Source organism: Salminus brasiliensis, chromosome 16 (genome assembly GCF_030463535.1).
Source record: "Salminus brasiliensis chromosome 16, fSalBra1.hap2, whole genome shotgun sequence".
NCBI classification, from domain to species: Eukaryota; Metazoa; Chordata; class Actinopteri; order Characiformes; family Bryconidae; genus Salminus; species Salminus brasiliensis.
In genome coordinates this window covers 26,632,481-26,654,881 of record NC_132893.1, presented here as the reverse complement: position 1 = coordinate 26,654,881, position 22,401 = coordinate 26,632,481, and the positions used below count along the sequence as shown (strand labels likewise).

At 38.6% G+C, this 22,401-nt stretch overlaps 1 protein-coding gene across 5 annotated transcripts in view; it reads left to right on the top strand.

Moving 5' to 3' along the window:
- The window catches only part of psd3l (pleckstrin and Sec7 domain containing 3, like), a 109,513-nt gene extending 87,651 nt beyond the window's left edge, over positions 1-21,862 (top strand). For all 5 annotated transcript variants that reach the window (XM_072658139.1, XM_072658138.1, XM_072658140.1 and 2 more), the window contains 5 exons: positions 1,666-1,736; positions 9,201-9,358; positions 10,017-10,161; positions 11,689-11,832; positions 18,261-21,862. In XM_072658139.1, coding sequence (XP_072514240.1) covers positions 1,666-1,736; positions 9,201-9,358; positions 10,017-10,161; positions 11,689-11,832; positions 18,261-18,461 — 719 coding nt within the window. In that variant the 3' untranslated portion in view covers positions 18,462-21,862. The remainder of the gene's footprint in view (positions 1-1,665; positions 1,737-9,200; positions 9,359-10,016; positions 10,162-11,688; positions 11,833-18,260) is intronic.
- The last annotated feature ends 539 nt before the right edge of the window (positions 21,863-22,401 follow it).

Below are 22,401 nucleotides of genomic sequence, written 5' to 3'. Positions count from 1 at the left end.
TAAGGCAAGTGAAGATTTTGGCATGTGGTTTGCATGATGCTAATCGGTGACCATTAGCTTCTGTGTAAATTACTTGTTAGCAACAATAGCCATGTATCTCCTCTGCAAAACTGAAGAAGCAAGCTTGACTCTAAAACATATCTTTACTGATCGACTGCCTTTGGCACAAGAGGAAAACTGTGTAAATATGATTTTTATGTAACCTATCACTTTAACTTGGCAGACCCTAATGGTAGTATTTCACAGAAATAGGCTGGCCGTGCACCATTGCAGGTCTCAAAAGAAAATATTTACAAACCAACCAAGTGCAAGAGATCCTCAAACAGCCCCTTATTTCTCACTGAATATAGTTTCAAAAATCAACAAGGTCAGAAACTGATCTCGCAACAGTAACTGCACTGCTTCACCGTTTCCAAATAGAACCGAAGAGGTGGTGATTACTGAGACTGGTTTGTGGCGCCAGCCCAGGTACAGGCATGCCAACCAGTCTCTAACCATGCCTGTAATACTTTCAGTACCAGCAAGGTTAACGCCACCCTTGGGGCTCATGGACCTTTATTATAGTAGAGTTAAAAACAGCAGGGCTTATGTGTTCCACCACTGCGCTCCAATCTGACCCGGTCAGTCATATGGTGCAGGAATGCAGGCCAGCGTCCTCACCAGAACATCCAACCAAGAAGAGGCACATTTCTTCAAACAGAGAAGCAAGGAAAGACGAGGGGGTTCTGAAAGGTAGACTGGAAAGAAAATGAGAGCAGAAGGATTTGGATGGCTCCCAGAGCTCCTATAGCAGGCTTTTAAAGTTGATCTATTGAGGCACTTACTGCGAGACAGATTAAGTATTATGCACAAAATGAAAAGGTGAAATGTGTTTGGATTTATTATTACAGTGCAGGGCTGCCACGATTAATTGGTTAAACTTGATTACTCCATTTAACCCCTTAAAAAGCCTGTGGATCACCGGCGGGTCCCTATAGTTACTGAACTATACACCTTGGTGTGTAATAAGCCTTGGAGTGTTAAAGGGTTTTTATATATATATAGATAGATAGATAGATAATAATAATAATAAGAGCATTATATAACAATATATATCAAACTAAATGGTTAATTACTCAATTAGTAATCAAGTCAGCAGTGACAGGTAGCTAAGCAAGTACCCAGGTGCACTACTGACATCAGAACCCATCCAAACATACACACCCCTTCTTATACACGTGCACTTTATGTTCATTAAACGTAAAATAATATGTATAAAGTAATTGAAAAGTGGAGACGTTCAGGAACCACAGCATCTCCGCCATGAAGCGTCACACCACATAAAGTTACTGAGCGGGCTCTCTGAGTGCACAAAATTACCCAACGCTCTGCTGACCTCAAACCTGCTGTTAGAACTGCAAAGGGTGGTCACCTTCATGTTAATGCCTATGGGTTTAGAATAGGATGTCATAAAAGCTTCTGTAGGTGTCTAAATATATATATATGTATTTTAAACTTGTCCATATCAAAATATCTACTGTTAATTTACTTTTCTAATGTAATATGTTGGGGGATTTTTTTATTCATTCATTTTCAGGATAAATGGTTTTAAATAATATGGTGACTGACATTTCTGCACAGTGCTGTGTATGTGAACATAAATACCTCTTTCTGTTTTGCTCTTAGCACCAAGAGGAAAGAGAGGCTGGAAGACCTTTTATGCTGTTCTCAAAGGCATGGTCCTCTACTTACAAAAGGTACAGTTCCCATTTTCTCTGATAATTCATGTTGCTACTGTGAATATAGGACTGGGTATCAATACAGGGACCTGGTACCAGGGACTTTCTTTACCCAACCAGTCAGTCTCATCAGTGTCGGAGATTTCAAAATCTGGAGTGGTCGTCATTCCTGATGACTACATTTTAGTATGTAGGTTGTTAACATCAGAGCTTCTTGATTGGTCTGCAGTGTGTTGTGGTTTGCAAATATACTCATTTCCAGAAGCTCACGCTCATTTCTGTTTTAATCAACACCCAGATTTGGTTTGCTGAAAAAGTTTTGTTCTGAAATTGATAATGAAGTTTAGACATAAGTATAGGTATGTTTGAATGAGACCCAAGTCTACTATTAATGATCTAACACACATGCTAGTAGATTCATTTGTTTTATTTATGTAATTGACCTTCTTTTCGCCTTTTTTCATGTTGCTTTGACCTTCTGCATAAATGAGTAATGTAGCCGACATTAAAGATTTTGATTGTGGTGGTGGTGCGTAGAGCTGATAATCAGTCACTCAGTGGAAGCCGGTGTCTCTGTTGTCACTCCAAGTGCAGTGCTGTGTAACTGCTGTTAAATATGAGCCTCTGCAGTGCCTTCTACTTCATTCGTTTTCATGCACATCAACATGTGGAACGTTCAACATGTTTCATGTTGAATTATTAATGTTTTCAGAATAATAGACGTCGATGCTCGCTTTCCATTCGAAATTTAATATGCTCATTAACAACTACAGAACAAGGCTCAGCTTTCCCTGCGAGCAAAAAACCCATTTACAATAAACAGAGCAGTCATTCACATGTTCCTGTGAAAAAGATGGAACACAAGCACAAGAACCATTAGTCGTAAATTGAGCTGTTCAAGCAGCTGATTGAGGTTGTGTGGGTTTTTTTGTGTGTTTGTTTGTTTTTGCATTGATGGCCGAAGCATCTCTGTGTCTGAGGTCGTAGCTGTTCACTGGAATGCAGAAACTGATGTGCTTTGGAATAATGTCCCTTGCTGGGGTCTATTTTCTGCCTGTTCCCTGTCCTCCATTAGGTCCACTTATCACATTTGTGTGGGTTAAGAATGAAAATGCAGCTACTTTTTTACTACTGTTTGTTTATTTCTGGGGTTTTAGGGATGATGTGTGTAAATTGTTTAGCAATGCTGTATTGTACCTCATTCAAAAAGCAGTTTGGGTTGAAACACCCCTTATAACTTTAGCGTGAATGGGCGAAGCTAAACTGCTGTAGGTTGAGAAGGCAGATATGTACATGCCTTGGTTTACAGTGGTTTTCCAAATGTACTGGTTAACACACCAGTGCACATTGTGTGCATCAGTAGGGAAACAAACTTTTGTTTTGGCCACAAGCTGTAATATGAAATGAATGATCTGTTTCAATGGTGATTCTTTTGTGGGTAGCGGATAACATTGCCTTTCCTGTGGCAGCCTAGGGTTCGATTCCCCAATCAGGCAAGCACACCACAATACATCAATAAGACTCCTAACACTGCATTCACCTAACTAATGCAAAAGCAAGTCGTTGTGGATAAGACGGTACATAAATGTGAAAGTTTTGATGGTTTGATTACTAAGTACACCATTAAGGATGTCTTTTTACATGTGGTTCAGTTCCTTTTTGTCCGAATCAAGCATATGTGGTTTGCCTTGCATTCCTTCTGACATATTTGCAATCAAACCAAAATGTGTCCGCAGGTCCTGCGTGATCCACACAATAACTAGCGGACAGGATCTAATTTTGCAGCATTGTGATCATAGCGGGCAAACGTCCAGCAGGTTGTTGGTTGAAGCAGGCAGGTAATATCTCTCCCTGGGAGAAGCAGAGCTTGAGCGGATATATCACTGGCTTATTCAATTCTGCCATCTTTATCAGTATTAAACCACATTTTGATCATGTACACATGTTAATTTATTCATTGCCACAGAACGACGTTAATGTTAAAGCTGTAAAATGTAACCTTACTGTGGCTGCATCCCAACATGTCTTTTACTTTATTGAGTCAACTACACTAATAAATGCAATTCTAATGGGGACTAGTTTTGAAACACTGTGTAGTGTGGGAGTGGGAGGTTTGGGACACAGCCCCGCTAAACTTTAGCGTGAAGAAACATGAGCAGGTCAACACGGACCAGACCACAACCGTCTTGTGACATCATCTTGTGTCCTGCATGTAGTTCATTTGGATGCCTTTGGTCCAGATGGTGTTCATACATCAAACAAACCTCAACAGAGTTTGAGAAATGGACGAGACCCACCCGCTCAGAGGGTCTTGGTCTGTTTGTTTGGTGCACAGTGGAGTTCAAAAAGCAGCATTCACTCTTGCTCTAATGAACTGCACTAAAAGAGGAAGCGCACCAGGGTTTATTTTAACCAACCCAAAGCTGAAGAGAATAATCACACCCTAAAAGCATAAACACATCCTAAGAGAGAGACTTCTGATGCTACTGGATCAGATGTAAACTACCATGGCATTTGTATTCTTTTTTTATGATGAATACTAAATGCTACATTTTCCCCCCTTAGGGGCATCCATTAGCTGAGAGTGCTTTGAAAACCTATGTTTGGTATTAAAATCAGTGCCAGTAGAAATGCAGACATGCAGACCAACGCTGCCTGTTTCCTAGCAATCCGTTCATGGCTCTTTTGATGTAAAATGCAGATTCACAGTTGTGTGCAGAAATGCTAATACTCGTCATTATTTTGCATGAAGAGAAAGGGGGGGAGTTTAGTCAAGGTTTTTTTTTACATTATTAAATACAAAGCTTAGAGTAAATTGCTTAAAAACTATTTTAAATATAATGGAGATTTTGAAAGCAATTAAAATAACTACAGGCATTTAAGTAGATGGACATGTTTGCCAGAGCTTTGCAATCCCATTAGAAACAGCTGTCTGCGTCATTTATTCTTTTTACTGTGTATTTCTTACATTTTTTGTCTTTTCCCCCCCTTTTTTCATTTCTGTTCTTATCAGCTCCAGAGCTGCGGTGTCATATGGCAGGCACAGCCGTGAGTGCATTGCTAGGAAACAGGCCGTGTTCGTGCTTACGTCTGGACTTGTGGCTGATTTCAGTGCCAACCGTAGCTTTCCATGGCAGTGTCAGTCATTGGAACGTCGTGCCTGTTACATTAACGGAGGAGTAGCAATCATGCTAAATTAGTCTTAGTGGCTCATCAGTAGAGCAGGAGAAGTGAAGGATCGTTCTGAATTTTAATATGAAATGGACCTTGTGACTTTCTGTGGAGGCGGTTGGGTCGCAGTCTTGACTCGCACTTATCAGAGCACACCACAGATTCACTTATTCTGTCAGTCATCTGCGTCTGTCCTCGGCACTGCCTTACTGGGTGCCTTTGAGGATTATGTGTCAAGTCTTTCAAATGTGTTATATCTAATCTTTTAGGCCGTGACTCACTCTCTCTGTCTCTCTGTGTGGTATCTTGCCTTGCTTCGTAGACTTGAATACTAAAAGTTATTCATAAAGAGGTTCATTTTTCCTGTTTGATTGATTGAAATTGTGAATAGTACCTGACACACTGGCAGATATCAGCTTGGTCAGATTTTTTGACACAAGCACATGGATAATCCAATTTCTTTTATGGCTGTCACATAATTAAACTCGTTTATATAGTATATTGTGTTCTAACTATATAAACAGACAAAAATACACTGATACTAATCATAAAAACCACAGGATATCTATACAGGGAACATAGTTGACGGTCTACACATGGACTCAAGGGGAGAGGTCTTCTGTATCTATAGGTCTTCTGTGAAAGGTGCCAAAAATAATGCTTTAAAAGCCATTTTTAAAAGCTGTATTTGAACGAGTGGCCTACAATCTTATATTACATTGCAACAACTTACAGCGCACAAGCAGATGGGCTTCAGCCTGGAACTGCAAATAGCTCAATGGGCTGAACTAAGAAAGTGTATTAAAAGGTTAGTGCTACTAATTTGCTGCATCAGCACTAATGCGTTAACTTTCACAGCCCTAGTTTTGGTTTCATATGCATGTTTTTTGCACATGAGTACCAGCTTTGGTTTATTTGACACAATAGCTTGTCATTGATTTCTTTTTTTATAACACAGAACTGCCAGTTCTGTCATGTCCGCTAATGGACGTCTGCACTGTCGAGCACCGCGCTATCCTGTGATAAGGGCAGAGGGAGGGCCATCCCATCCTTCCAGATAGAGCAAGTCCAATTGGGATCTCTACAAATTCAGGGATTTCACAAAGCTTAAGCGGCTACCCCTTAATTTGCTCAGGGTTCTTGTTCAGAGTGAACTGGTATTAACTTGAAGTTATTCCTGCTGACTGCAGCATTCATATACAGTACCAGTCAAAAGTTTGGACACACCTGGTTGAATGTGACCTGATCATCCTTTTAAAAACATTTGCTCTATATAATAGGGTGACCATAGTTGGCCTCATGTAGGCCTTATTTATTGGACTGTGGCAGTGTGTTTTGAATGAGGGTGGATATACCTCCCAAACCATGCAATTGCAGTGTGTTAATGTACATTAATACATACACATTTTCTCATTCAGCAAAACCAATAAGTTCAGCTTACAACTTGGGCCTTCTTGAAACTACGGCCCCCCCAACTCTGACATCCTAACTACTGTGGATACCTGAGTATCACCCTAGAATTTGGATTAAATTTTTAATGTATATTCTGTTGGTGACATTATTTTGTTTAAACGTTTATTTAATGTTTATACAGTTTAGACTGTAAATTAGAGGAATCAGTGTACTGCTGTTTAGAGGTTGTGGAGTAAGCACAGTTTAAGTTAACCCACTAAAGAAAACTGTCTCACCACAGAACTTGCTCTGATTTCCTGATTGCATTAAAAATAATGGTCACAGATTGGAATTTGAATTGCTCAGTGATGGCAAGGGTAAACACTTTATTAGAAGTGTTTGCAGAAAGAAGAAAGAAGAAACAGAAAATGTCTAAATGTATGCAAATGTTTACAAGAAAAGAACACAAAACGCGAAGAGCCTGAAATCTCCATACTACTGCATACACTTTATTAGAAGAGTGTATGCAGTAGTATGGAGATTTCAGGCTCTTCGCGTTTTGTGTTCTTTTCTTGTAAACATTTGCATACATTTAGACATTTTCTGTTTCTTCTTTCTGCAAAGCTTTTGAAGCGGCGGAGACAGACTTTCTCCAAGGCTGGAGGCATGTAGCTTTAGCAAAAGCACACCCTGTGAAGTCCATCAAAGCTGCAGGCTTTTGAGAACAGCTGAACTTTTCATGAGAGGAGTTGCAGGCCTGCAATGTGAAATGATAAATGATAACCTTGACATCACACCTGACAGATTGACTCTCAACGCCCAGTCAATACTGTTTGCCATTCTCCACACATCTGTTAGCGTGGCCAGCCACAGCAGCAGCAGCAGTGAATTCATATTAACCCAGCCTCCACTGCTCCACGCTGGCCTAGTTTACGGTTCTCAGCGTAGCCACAAGCACTCAGAACACCTCCCACTCAATTATTTACCCTGGCCTGTGCAATGTGTTAGAATAGCTGGAAAGTTATATCATTCAGTGACATCAGCTAGGCTTTAGACCAATGTGTGGACATGCTTATTAGTACATTAATAATAATAATCGGTCATCTTCATCCTCATTATTGTTATCATATACACTGACAGATAAAGTGATTACATTGATCATCTTCATCTACAGTGGCATTTGTCAAGGGGTGGATATATTAGACAGTAAGTGAACAGTCAGTTCTTGCAGGTGATTCTTGTCAAATTGTGATGGCTAGACGTCAGGGTTTGAACGTCTTTAAAACATCAGGCAGGTCTTGTGGGTTTTTTCTGGTATGCAGTGGTCAGTATCTACCAGAAGTGCTTCTAAGAAAGTACAACCGGTAAACCAGCAACAGGGTCGTGGCACCTAAGGCTTATTGATGCGATCCATGGAGGCCCCACCTTAAAACTTTAAAGAATGTGCTGCTAACGTCTTGGTGCCAGATACCACAGGAGTGCCATGATTGGTCACATCTGTTGTGGTGGCTCAATATTGGCATGTGATGCTAATGAAATGGCTTATTGGTGTGTGTGTGTGTGTATGTGTGTGTGTATGTGTGTGTGTATGTGTATGTGTATGTGTATGTGTATGTGTATGTGTGTGTGTGTGTGTGTGTGTGTGTGTGTGTGTGTATAGTTTCACATTGATTTCAATTATTCTGATCACTAAAATGTATGTAATTTGTTTTGTTATCTGTATACATTAAATATGATACCTAGAACTCCTCATTTATCCAAAGGAACAGTGGAATCATGGAGCAGATTGCAGCACAAAAACTAAATATAACATTTTAATTTAGTTAAAAATTATCAGATGCTTTACATAGAAATATAAACAACATATTGGACGAGTGATTTTAAGTATTTTAGATGAAGTTACAGCTTAATTACAGCAGACTACAGAAGGAAAATTGACAATCTAATGCAATTTTTTTTATGAATGAATGTTTTTAAACTGAAATTAGAGCCACCTGTAAAGATTGCAGAACTAATTTTAATTAAAGTAATTTAAGTAATTTTACTTAAAGTAAATTTTACTTCATTTGTTGCAGTAGTTAACACAGTTGAAATAATTACTTCGGTATGATACACTTATTACTGTTTTAATGCATCATAACAGTTATATATTGTGTAGATGCACTTTATCTGAATGTTTTAGTATGAATGTTTGTTTTCTGTTATTTCTAATATTTCAGCTTCTAAGCAAGAAATCATCCAGAAAAAAATAATTGGATGAAAAATAGAGGCGCCTTGTTGACTCTTCCCATCCTAACTGATAATGGATAAAGTCACGCCCTGATTAACTTACTAATCTAATCACCTCCCTGACTACGGGCAAGGCAGTACATTCCTAGTATTCCAATCAGTCATACTTCTTAGAAAAGTGAAAGGTGCCTTTTACTGATCCTCCCTTTCTACCCTTTTTGCCAGTGTTTACACTGTCTGCTTTAATTTAGTTTCCTTTATTTCTTTTCTGCTTCGGTTCTTTTTTCTTTGTGCTGTTGTGGGCTGGGTGGGGAGTTGTGACTGTGACTCATGAGTAATGCAAAGACGTCTGAAAGTCATGGAGGTTCTCTGAGGTGTGTCTGATTGAAGATGGATTAGCTTATAGTGGTGATATATCACACAGCATGTCTGTTATTTCTGAATTCATTAGCTGAGATGGTTTTTGGAATATAGTGCAGAATGAGAGAACATCCACTGTTGTCGAGTGTTGAGTGGAGGCTGATGGTTACAGTTAAGGTTATCAGTGTTGGTGTTGATGTAGATGTTTTTGTGCTTAATTTAAAATAGAACCCAACCAATCTGTTGAACATTTGATAAATGTAAAGAAAATAAGAAAAGCAAAAAATTGTCATTAAAGGCTCCACTATGAATGATTTTATCCTCCTACAGGATGAGTACAAACCTGAGAAGGCCCTGTCTGAGGAGGACCTGAAGAACGCCATCAGCGTGCACCATGCCCTGGCCATCAAGGCTGTAGACTACGAAAAGAAGCCCAATGTGCTGAAGCTCAAGACAGCTGACTGGAGAGTCTTCCTCTTCCAAGCCCAGTAAGACCCACTGTCCCGCCATCCAGGAAACGCACAATTTATTGCAGACAGGAACCATCAGCCTGACCAGGAGCCCCAGAGACTAAGTGAAAAATAAGGGGCCTTACTTGGAGCCAAAATCTAATTTCATGCTTGGGTTCAAGCATAGTGAAAACACATTCATCGTTAGTCTTAGTCTATCCAGGCCAGTGTTTTCTTTTTTTTTTAAACTTCTGCATGAGGCAGTATTCATAGAAAACCAAATACAGGCTCTTATCGAGAAGAAAGATTGGGGCAGTCCGCAGAGACCATTTTTTTAAAAATGTGTTAATTAGAGAAGCACAGTGCATGACATCCTAGTAAAATATTGGAGCACCTTAATTGGGTCATTGTAGAGGATTGGCAGTTCCTGCGGTTCCTGTCAGTTTTCCTCTGTTAATGTTTACTTCCGCCTTGCACTGCTGACGCTAGCAAATGATGAGGTGGTGCAGTCTCACGGTGTGGTAAACAGATGTTTTTTAAGAACTTTTATCTGCTTCGTACTGTAATATGCAAGGAAATAAGCGATTTAAAGCTGCCGAATCTTAATCCACTTAATGGACAGAGGAAGCTTTTTAACTCCTGCACTTTGCGTACCAAGTGCTGACTGTCGTCAAAAGCACATCTGTTTTCCCTGCAGGAGCCCCGAGGAGATGGACTTGTGGATCAGAATAATCAACTCTGTGGCAGCCATGTTCTCAGCACCCTCCTTTCCCGCTGCCATCGGCTCACAGAAGAAATTCAGCCGCCCGCTGCTGCCTGCCACCACCACCAGGATGTCTCAGGTGAAATGAGAGCATGTGTGCAATAATTAACTAACCCTAGCGCAACCCTGAAGAAGTGGTGGAGCTGGATATAGCAAAGCATGACATTAAAGCTTTGCCATAGGATAATTCTGACAGTGAGAGAGAGAGAAGTGGCAAGTCTTGACTCTTAATGAAATTGCTTGAGAGTAATCACTTAGTGGCAATTATTTACTTCATCACCTATTTAGCTCTTCTCTTGATTACATTAAATAAATGATTACACTAGGGCACTTTTTGACATTTTAGTGTTGTAATATTAGGTGATTAACCTTTTCAGTAGTGTTTATAAACAGTAGCGTACACTCATTTCAATAATATGAAACCTAGGGACTCCCAATTGGTGCAGCCATCTAAGCCATGGCCCCATCATCAGGAGATCACAGGCTTGACCCTGGTAATGCCACAACCGTCTGTGGCTGGGAGTCCCTGAGGGCGTAATTTGCCTCGTTCTCTCCCCATTGCTTAGTGTGATGCTAGCCAGTGTGAGCTTCTGTTAACTGACATGACATAAAATTGGCAGTCAGTGTTCTCCTCCAAGCACATTGAGCTGTCCAGCAGTTTGAAAAGATGTGTAGGGAGCACATGCTAGTGTTCAGTCTTCACTCTTCATATTTATACGTTGTATATACAAAAATATGGAAATGTAGTCTAATATGATGCCAGGATGCTCTTAAAGTTCTGTTTAATAATTTGTTAGTAATAACTAAAAATAATGAAATTGACACAGATCTCTGGATGATTCCACAATAGTTGTATAACATCAGTATATAACCATGTAACAGTAGAATATCAAATTTAACATGACATATTAACATATATACATTTAATAAATAAGATTTGTATTACCAAAGAAACAAACATATTTTTATTAAATGTATATGACCTAACATATTAACTTAAAAAAAAAATGTATTAACATATAACAAAAAATATAGCAAATAATTAACAACTTATGCTGCTTTTAAAAAGACTTTAAGAATCTTTTGGAAACCAGAGTACACAACGGAGTATTTGGTGTCTAGTTTATAATATTCAAATTAATATTTAAATTATTATTCAATAAAATGATGGTTAATGCTGAATTAAATTTGTAATATGAGTAGTTTAAGTTAGTACAAGAAATTCATATTATTTAGTTTTGCAGCGTGATTGGCCTTCAAGACATTCTATGAGTGACATAATCTCTCTAACCCATCTCTTTAAAAATCAGTTCGTCACCTATAACCTACCGACAGCCAAGAAACCCCTCTAGGAATCGCACCACTGCTCTAATATTACACACAACTTCACTGCCTTCCTGCCTGTGTAAATACACTAATACTGCATGCATGTAATGTCACTTTATCCACCCAGTCATCACAGTCCTTAACAACACATTCAGCATGGAAACCTGTTTGGTGATAACACTGGAGATACGATTATTTGTAAGCTGTATGTTTGTTGGGTGAGTAATCAGTATGGTCAGTGTGGGTTGTAGGCTTACCGGAGCTTGTTATATTATTGCAGGAGGAGCAGCTCAAGTCACATGAGGCCAAGCTAAAGCACATCTCCACAGAGTTAGCTGAGCACAGGTCCTACCCTCCAGATAAGAAGGTCAAAGCCAAGGAGGTTGACGAGTATCGCCTGAAAGAGCACTACCTGGAATTTGAGGTAGGAGGATTACCTTAAAGAAAAAAAAAACTGCCTGTTCAAATGTAGCTCTGCTGTTCCTTCCATTACTGAATCAGGGTTTTTTGTTTGTTTTGTTTTTTGTAATAAATGTTTTTCCGCTCCCTGCAGTACATGCTGAGACTTGCACTCATCGTCTTTGACATGTTTTCTCCAAAAGAGTGCCAGACCAGAGCTTGCATAGATTTTATGGAAATAGGCTTGTTTGTGTGTTTGCTGATGAGCGTTCTGCTGAACCAAGCCTGTCTTGTTTACTTGGCTTCAAAGAGTGCCTAGGTCAAGGAAGAAGATAGCTACAATATTACGATACTGAGAAGTTTTGTTTTCTAAGGTTTTGTGAAAATTAGAACATTTCTGGAAATAGTTTTAGGTAGTTTTTAAATTCATTGTTGGCATTGAAGCAACTAGAGGAAAATCAGTCAAGTACTAATGATGCCCATGATGCACTCAGAGAAGCATATTGTGACAAGATCTATTACGATAATGATACCATATCATCATATTGCCCACCGTTATATCTTCCACACTTCATTTGAAATAAATGAAAGGTCATTTGCACCCAGTCAACTTCAAATTTCTGTAATTAATGACATATTTTAAACTAATTAGCAATTTGCAAAGGCTTCAGTTAATGAATTCCATGAAGTAGGGTGCATGATGTATCTTGTCTGTCATAGCTGTTCAACCATGCTAAAAATCTATCAGGACGCCACGGAAATGGCAGAGGCCGTAAAGGTAGCATTTGCCAAATATATAGCAGCATTTGTCTTCTGCCGTGAATATGTGAAGTTGCACTCTAAAAAGCACCATACGCCACTTTTATCTTTTTTATTTTGTACTCGATTGTTGGTAGTGGACTTTGCACATGCAAGAAATATCAATGCTTTATTAGGATGAAGAAGACCTATCTTAAAGAAATGAAAGCATTATACACCAGCTGTTCGTCCTTAAATCTCTTTATATCCAAACTTTTCAAATTACAGATTTTGTAGCACTTTGCACTGAAACACTCTTTTTATTCCACTTTCTCTTATTTTGACCTCTTGTCTGACTAACTTTACAAATAACTTCAGGAAGCAGTAGTTACATACATTACTTTGCTCCCCCACACAGTGTCTCATATACTTCTCCTCCACCTGCTGCAAATGAAGCTCTATGTGAAAGTCATTTCAGTCCATAGACTTGATGCATCTGGCACACAAGCTGTGTTGCTTGTGGGCAGCTGGGCACTGCACAAACTGAGCTGAAGGCTCGCAATCCATGGAGTTCTGCCAGGAGAAGCTGCTAACTGCTCTGTGCCTTCAGACTGAATTTACGTTCAGATATTTTTTTCTGAAAGTTTCTAAGATATATTTGAATGGAAGTTTTTCTCCTTGAGAGAAATGTGTGCTTGTGAGCAGAAGAGGAGACAGTGTCAATATTGGACAATTTACCATTGAAACAAACTGAAAAGTAGAACCAGAGTAGAACCAGCCAGCACAGAATGTATATTGAATGCAAGGGTGCAGGTTGAGGGTATGCAGCATATGAGAACAACAAAAACCAAGATAATTTCGGTCACTGACGTTGTTCCTGGAAATTGTCATACCATCCCACCCCCTATAGAACAGATTAAATATTGCACAGAATATATCAAGATAAGAAAAATCCGTCATCAGGGAGATCAAGTTCTTTTTTCAGGAAAAGCATCAGAAATCTGAAACTACTTATCTTATGCAGTCTGCCTTCTCTCATTTTATGGTGCCGTTTTTTGAGCTGGTTTAATGTTAATGCTCTCTTTCTTCTATAATAACGATTATACTGTTATCTCAGAAATCCATGGTGTCACTTCACCACAGAGCTGGCAGATCTAATCTGTTCATGAATGCTCTCCACACTGATTACACACAGCAGCAGAACAGCAGACTTTCACTGCACCTCAAACTGGCTTCTTTTTTCTTTTCTTTTTTTACTGGAGTCCTCCCCAGTATTCTTTCCTGTACTCTCCAGTATCCTTTCCTAACTTTTACAGTGAAAGTAAGTCTTCATAAGACAACATTCAGTCAGGGGCACGACAACTTGACAAAGCTGTTAAAAGATTTGCATACAACTGAATATTGGTTGGTCAATATGAGACAATATAGATGACCCATGGTTTAAATGCTGCAGAACTGCAGAAATATCAGCATTATTTACCTGTTGTTTTGGTCATGGCAACGGGCATACTCACAATCTATAAAACCTCCGAGCGCTACATCACAGTAGAGCCCACAGTAGAGTACATGTTCTCTCCTGTTTGACTACATCACGGCAACACAGGCTGAACTTGAACAAGTTACATGGTTATCATGGTTAAAGAAACATGCCAAATGCACCCTTCCTATGAAGAGAACTTATTAAAAAATATGACAATAAGTGGTAATAAACAGAAAATAGAGCATAAACAGAAAAGGTTTTGAGAGTTTCTGCTCTTTATTATAAAGGATAAGAAATGCGTCAATTGAGAATGAATAATCAGTCAACAAAGCTCTGTTTAACCAAAACTACTGGAGTATAAATTTAAGCCTAAAATACAGTATAAATCTGCAATTGTATTGGTCATTCTAAGTTAGTATGACCATGTTTAGTCCCTTAAAATTTCTGTTGTCAGCCAGGGTCCAGTTTATACAGTGGAATATTGTTAAAAACGTCCCATTGCCAAGTTCTGCTGAAGTCCAGGATTAGCTCAGTCAGTGTCTGAGAAAAAACAATAAATGCGGGGCTTGAAGAGCAAGATGACTAAAGTAACTTTTAAAGTTGTTAGAGTTGTTAAAAGCTACAGTACTTCCAACATGTTGTTTTCTTTGACATTCTCAGAGTAATTTGTCAAATGGAAAAATGTGATGCTGTGACGTGGAACATCATTTATAATCCAATCGTTTGCTTAATTTTTTTGTGTCATATTGAGCAGTGCCTGACATGGAATGATGAGCTGTTTGAAATGGCAGATGGCAGGTGTGCTCGCTGAAGTAATGAGATGATTTGCAGTATAGCCACGACACTTCCAGACAGCTGCACGGTTAGCGAAGAGACACAGTAGACCAGCATGCAAATCTGAATCAAAATTCACCACTTTAAAATAAACTGGTGTCAAAATGGCATATTATGCTAATATAAAGCCTTTTCTTTGAAGCTCAAGATGGACAGTAAAATAAAGCTTATTTGTTGAAGTGCTGAAGGTAGATTGTGAAATCAATAAAGTACTTTTTCTGAGGGTGCAACATGGTTAATTAGAGCATGAATAGAGATGAACCTGAAATTTCTAAAAGAGAGCATTTAGTTTCAGCATGTTTCAGTCTTATGTGTGATGTTATGATGAAATACATAATTGAGTAATCTACAGTTGACAAATAATTGAGTATTAATTATTAATTAAGGAATTTTGACAGTTATTTGAGTAATTAGCTTTTTTATTAAGCCAAAAAATATAATGGACTTAACAACCTTGCGGACAAAGATTGGTGGTAATAAATAAATGCATTAAATCTTTAAAAAAAATATTTATTTTATTAATATAAAACTCTATTCTGAGTACTTATCTCAATAAGTGGAACTGACAGTTTAAAGGGGGGGGGGGGGCAAAAGGAACATGTCATAGGTGTTTCCATGTATGTGTGAAATGGGCATATTTGTTTATTTATATTTTACACAACAGGGCACTATGTCAAGTAGCGTTTTTTTCTTCATTATTGACCGGCAGCAGTAATTGCAGCAGTAATACACATATTTGATTGAAGTGTGGAGCAAACTGTAAGTTTTAAAAGCTAAAAGTAAGACCGTTATCACACATAACTGTGATAGAGCTATACCATGAGATATTGTCAGGGAGGCGATGCGCCCGAGTGCCTGTTTCCACATTATAGCATGACCCCGAGTGTATAATTGGGATTAAACCACTGTTTTAATAGTCCTGATATTTATTGGATGATCAGACCACGGTGACACAAAAAACTGATTTAGAAACTGAGAAAGTTTACTCACATCTACAAAGATCTGTAATCAAGAGCTGCTCCATTTAAACACTGAGTGTTATGCAGCCCTGTGGTTTCTACCTGATGAATTTGTTTCTCTTCATATGTTTAAATGGTTTGCTAGAAAGATTCAGAAAAAACATAGCTGTTTTAGTTCATATTAACCCCTTAAACCCTGTAATTATGACTAGTATTCAGTTCTTCACTCTCATAACTTCATAAACATGACATTATTGTCATGTTTATGAAGATTTTCATAGGCCCTAGAATGGAACCTTATGGGAAATATGCTAAACTAAACAGTTTCCAAATAATTTACAATAGTTTCTATGTGAGGATGAATCACTGAACAACAATATTGTAATAATAACCTGAAGTTCAAGTTAAATTATGTTGAGTGATGATCTGAAAAACCTGCCCTTTGTGTTAGGAGTAATGGAAGGTGAACATCTGTGATATGACAGAAATGTGCTGTTCCACCTATGGGCAAATCGTCCTAATCATGTTGTCTGCTACCTAAACCCATCCTGGCAGCGTTCCCAGTGTATTAGAGCTGCACTTCACACAGCTCTTGACTGGGCACGAATGGAGTGATCTTGCTGGTGGTGATGCTTCAAACTCAGTAGAGGACAGGTCTCTCAGATCTCCACAGCAGTAGTGTCTAACTGTTGGGAACAAAGCCCCACAAACCAAATTACAACCAGCCCCCAATAATCAGTGATCTTGCTCCTTTTCACTTCTAACTACCTCGCCCCACATCAAAGGAGGTTAGCCCTTAAATGGCTCTTAGAGCCAACTGCCAAATCACTTTCTGTGCTAGCTCGGGTGCACAGCTTGCACACGTTTATTAACTCAGTATCACTTTAGCTGAAATAAACCCTTCTCTGCAGTTTGGTGAACTGATCGATTCTCTCGGACCCCCTTTTGGCCCATTGGAGAGAGATCAATAGGCCTGTCTGTATGTCTTACAATTGAGTGATTAAAGGCTACCCTGTCCGGTGAGCTTTAATCAATGGTTCAAAGCCACATTAGACTGCATAGCTGCACCCACAGCCTTCACACTCCAGCTTGTGTGAACCATTGGTTAAGCAGTTCACAGTTCTGTGCAAAATTACAATCCGTTTATTTAATTTTCAGTTAAAGCAGCCATTAAGTACCATTAAGTACACGTTGTTGAGAAGATATTCTGATGGGTTTAAAGATAATATAAATCACTTGCGTAAGAAGAAGGAAAAAGTCAAAGAAACATAACTGGGGAAAAAACAGGACTTTCCAAAAATGATTGAAAGATACATAGAAATGGGATTCCTGACAATCATGCAACACATGATGGGTCTCAAACACTTTACCCCATCAACAGTTACATCATCACCCTCTTTTTTTCAAATATAAAAACAACACAGGTGTTGCTGTCCAGCCTTCCACTGTTGGGAAGACAACTCAAAATTGTGGGTCTAGAAGGGTGTAGAGATTGACAAGAAGCTCTTACTGAGAAAGTCATTTCAGCTCTGTACAAGTACACAGTGAAATGAAATGAATTTTTTCCAGAACAAGGTTTACAACATATGGGGTTGCTGAATCTATTAATACAAGTTAAATCATCAAATTTTGTGAAATAATTCATATAAACAATATTGGGAGATAATTGCGATAATAAATGCTATCATATGGTCCAGCACTGTATTACACTCTTTAGTGTGTGTCTAGTAAATGAGTGCAACCTTTTCAGTAACCTTTCCATGTAAGACGCTGCTTAAAGGCTGCATGTTCTCTGCAGGTGTACAAGACCCATTCTGACAGTAGCTCACTACACTGGCGGACAGCTTGCTGTAGGCAGAATTGTCTCCATATATATCATGCCAGTGTGTAGTGTTCAGGTCTCACAGATCGTCTCTCCTCTCACTGCCTCAGACCCTCATTAAAGACCACAGTGTAACATACCAGAGTGTAGCTTTCTAAGAATAGTTTGACATTTGTTGTTATGAGTAGAAAGAAACCTTGTAATGTAATTATATCTTCATCACTGATACTGCCAACGTTTTAGCTTGTCTGTTGTTGTTTTTGCTGTATTCTTCTTTTTGATTGAAATATATTCAGGATTTATTGTAGATTTCTAGGAACAGTTTGACGTTTGTCGTTATGAGTAGAGCGGAGCGTGATAATTATGTCTTCATCATTTTTCCTGTCAGTCTTATTGCGGTTTTTGTTCAGGTGTTATGCTCTGACTGAAATATCAGTGCTTTATTAAAGATTTCTGAGGACAGTTTGTGACAAATTTCATTCTGAGTAGAAAATGACTCTGAATGTTTAAATCTTTTATAGCTTGTTTTTTCACAATTATTGCTGTATTTATTTGTAAGAGTGTAACTGTTGAAATACCGTAGACGGCTGCAGTTGTTGACTTCTCGTTGACCTTTGCAGGAGAATCGCTATGAGACGTATGTGAAGCTGTTGAAGGAGGGGGTGAAGGAGCTCCTGACTGGGAAAGATAACGACGCTGCGCTGAAGAAATCCCAGTCCAGCCCCTCCCTCAATCAGGAGTCCCAGCCGGCCGCGGCCAAAGTCAAGCGCAACACATCCGAGAGGAAGGACTACCGGCCTGAGACCCCCAAGGTCACATAGGCGGTCACTTATTACCTGTCAAAGAGCCATTATACACAACATGTGAATATATTTTAATGTAATTTATTTATCTGCCACTGTTCTAACAGAAAACTGTTGTGTAAAATGTAATTGACTTGATAATCGTCCTCCTTAGACTGACTGGTGCTTGCGTAGCTATTCGTACGGGACGTTACTTATTTACATATACATGTGGTCCTCTCTCTCGCTCTCTCTCTTGTTCTTTTTTTTTTTTTTTTCACATTGTTGTTGATGTTGCGGTCGTCATTATCGTGATGAGCGTGAGATTTAATTGTGAGGCGTTCAACTGTCACTCGATTCGTTCCCGCCGTGTTCCGTCCCAGAACTTGATTTGCCTTTCATTCAAGAGGAGTAGGACTTTTTTCTCCACTGTAATTAAGTGGATGTTTCCACATCAGTTTCTTTTGTACATACAGTAGGCAGTAGATGTGGTCTTGCTCTGAAGGTAAGTTGAGTCTGTAAATTAAGTGAATGTTGCAAACACACCACCGTACAATTCAGACGAGTAAGGCTTCCAGAGAAAACTGACAGAAGTCTCTTTGTCCTCTTGTTTCTCCTGAGATGGAGAGCGTCGTTCTCCACGGACCTTCTTGTCTCTCCGAGATTTTTATTTTTTCATTGCAGCGATGCGTCAGGGTGTAAATACAGGACAGCGGTGCATCAGTTCATTAGAAAGAAGTCTCAGTGCAGTTTTGTGGTCTCCTCAATTCTTGATTTCCTATAGCAAAACAGATACCCAAATGTTCTGATATACTCATCCACATTTATTCTATTCTACCAGCATGTTACTGCAGTTTAACAAATATGCCAGATACATTATTTTGTAATGATAACATAGGGGTACTTAACCAGGATCGTTCGAAGCTGTATTGAGTTATATTTACAAAACATGGCTTTTCAGACTGCGGAATGATGTTCCCGTTAACATCATCGCTTGTGCAGGTTGAGCCATTTATTTTTTTAACTGTTAAAGTAAAGAAAACAGAAAAGGTATACTTCTGCTTTTTTGAGTAGTGTAAATGCCGATGCTCCTTTTGTGTATTTTATAATCTTCTTATATATTTGGATTTATAATTCTCAGTTCAGAACATTATTGTTGTAAAGATTAAATTAGTATTTATAGTGCACTTTATGACTTAGTTCTTTTGAGTATTTAGAGCTTTATAAAAGGTAGTGATATGTTTCTTACCTACATCACAGGTTTTTTCAGGCAGTACTAAATCGTGTTTATCTTATTGAAGGTACTGAGCTGAGTGTACGTTGTTTTTTATTTTTGTTTATTTTTTTCTTTCCTTGTCAGCTCGAACCGTAACGTGTTAGTTTGTCAGTGACTCTGTAGTTATGCTGTCATAGTTAGGTTGTTCAAAGACAAAGTTTCCTTTGTAGGAGGCTATTTACAGTGCTGTATAACATGGAACTATTGCCTTTCGTGATTGATATTGATTTTGAGATGTCACTTTCGGCTTTTTCTTTAGTGATAGAACTGACGTGAACACTATGAACATTTTTACACTTCCATCGCTAGCTGTACACCAACAGAGGTTTTCCATACCAGAATACACGTTTTCAGTTCTTGAAGGTTTGAATTGCGTCATTTTAGTGCGTCGGTTTTTTTTTGTTTGTTTTTTTAGGTGAAGTGTAGCCAAGCTATTTGAAGGTATTTCAGGATATGTAAAAAAAAATAATAATAATAATAATATTAGTAATAATAATGAAAGAAAGAAATTAAATAGGCTAGTTGACACGGTCCCTCCAGTCTAAAATGTTGTTTACTTGAAATGTATGTATTAAGGACACTTTATTTTTAATATGTTTAAGTTTTTTTTTATTGTTATTGTTTATTTACCACACTTATACGGAATTTGAAGAATGTGAGTCGAGTACAGAAAAGGAAACGCCCATATCCGAATTACATTTCTGTCACGACAAGCTCACTCCATACACTCAGCATTTGCGGATCTTCTGTCTTTTTTTCTGCTGGCTTTGCTGCTCAGATAGCTTTGTTTTACCGCGCTCTCTCCGCTCGTACCACTAGTTTGAACCACAGCAAGCATATTAACATTGAAGCACTTAATAGTCATTTGCTTTATTCTCGTCCCTTTTTTCGCCGCGGATATGGGTTAATGTGTCTGTGCGGAAGGCGAAATGAAGAGTCTTTATGTAACTGTTGTTCATTTCCCACTACATATGCTGACCAAATGGTTTCCCTCGATTACATGGATTATTTTTACTCTAGCAGCGCCCCTTTAACGGTGGATACGTTGCACAAGACTTTTTTTTTAATTGTTCTTAGTAATTATTTTTGATAGAGTTTGAAAGAGGCACAAAGATGGCACAAAATTGTAATGGAAGCTGACAAATACTTTTATTGGTCAGTGTAAACACTTCATATTAGACATTAAATGTATGTTCTGTGTTTATTTGAAATGTCTTTAATTTAATGTAAAAAAAAAAAAAAAGAACAAAACACTTTTTGACTGGAACATTGTGTTTGTTTCTTCTGTTTTTCTTCTGAACAAAAAGGAAAAAAGTGAAAGCTTTTTAACACAGCAGTATATATATACATTCACCCACCACCCACTCGAGGTAGAGATATGTGTTCTTACCTTCATTCTGGAACTGGAACGATGGTTAGATGTGTACGCTTTGCTGCCTTATAACAGAGACGGTTGTATGTACTGAAAAGATCAGATGGCAACAGCTTCATCAGTTTGCTGTATCAAATTCTGTCACTTTGGTTGGTGGTGTAGTCAAACGCAGGTCAGGACAGATTTGGACAGTGGAGGAATCAAGACCAAGACCAAAGCAGAGGGAGTGTCATTCAAGAACGTGGCTGAAATTGTTAATTTGCCATTTTTATCTTCCTGTTCTGATTTTTGGTCTCCTAAAGTATGTTTGAGAGACCGTGACGAGGCCGACAACAACAGTACCCTGCACTCTGACACAAAACCATGGAAATTCTGTCTTGAGTCTGATCTTGAGCTTTGCTCCCCCGTATATATATATGCTCGTCATCTCTGTTAGGATAGAATCAGTCATGCACCTGTTATCGCCAGTAACCAAAAGGAGAGCAGCTGACTTTGTAGATACTCACGCCTCAGTAGACAGTGATGCACCTTAGCCTTCAGCTAGGCTGTTTGGTCTCCAAACAATGCATAGAAATCTCTCTCAAAGCTGTGATCTTGTACAATCCTTTAACTCTGTAAATGTTGTTAAATATAACTGTTGCCCTGTGTGCAGAGGATTCCATTTTCTCGCTCGTTCAAGTGATCTCTTGGCACAAGAGCGTGTCTTACGCCCTCCGGCCAAGATCAGGGACGCAGTGCTGGTGTCATACAAACTGTAGACGGTTTCAGTGAATAAAACAGTATTTAATTCAAGCCTGCTTTTCTCTTCATTTCTGTCCTTATCAAGCTGAGCTCCCGTGATTGCATTTTATTACATGTATATGTATACACACATACACCAACACGCATTGATTATCCTCTCCTACAGTGGTGTCTGTCAAGGGGTGGGACACAGTCTGACGTGTCAAGTAACAAAGTACAAATACTTCGTTACCTTGCTTAAGTAGAAATTTCGGTTATCTATACTTTACTGTTATTCTTTTTAAGCCAACTTTTCAATTCTACTCCTCACATTTTCACACAATTATTGATCCTTTCTACTCCTTACATTTTAAAAATAGCCTCGTTACTCTTATTTCATGTTTGTTTTCATTCCGACGGGTCATCATTCAAAAAAAATAAAATTTCAAGTAAATGGCACCATCTCAAATCAAAATCAAATCAAATCAAATCAAATTTTATTTGTCACATACATAGTCATACACAGTATAACTTGCAGTGAAATGCTTTTTTGACAGTCTGCCCACATCAAGCTATACAATAAAAATCTACATTTAAACTTAACTAAACCT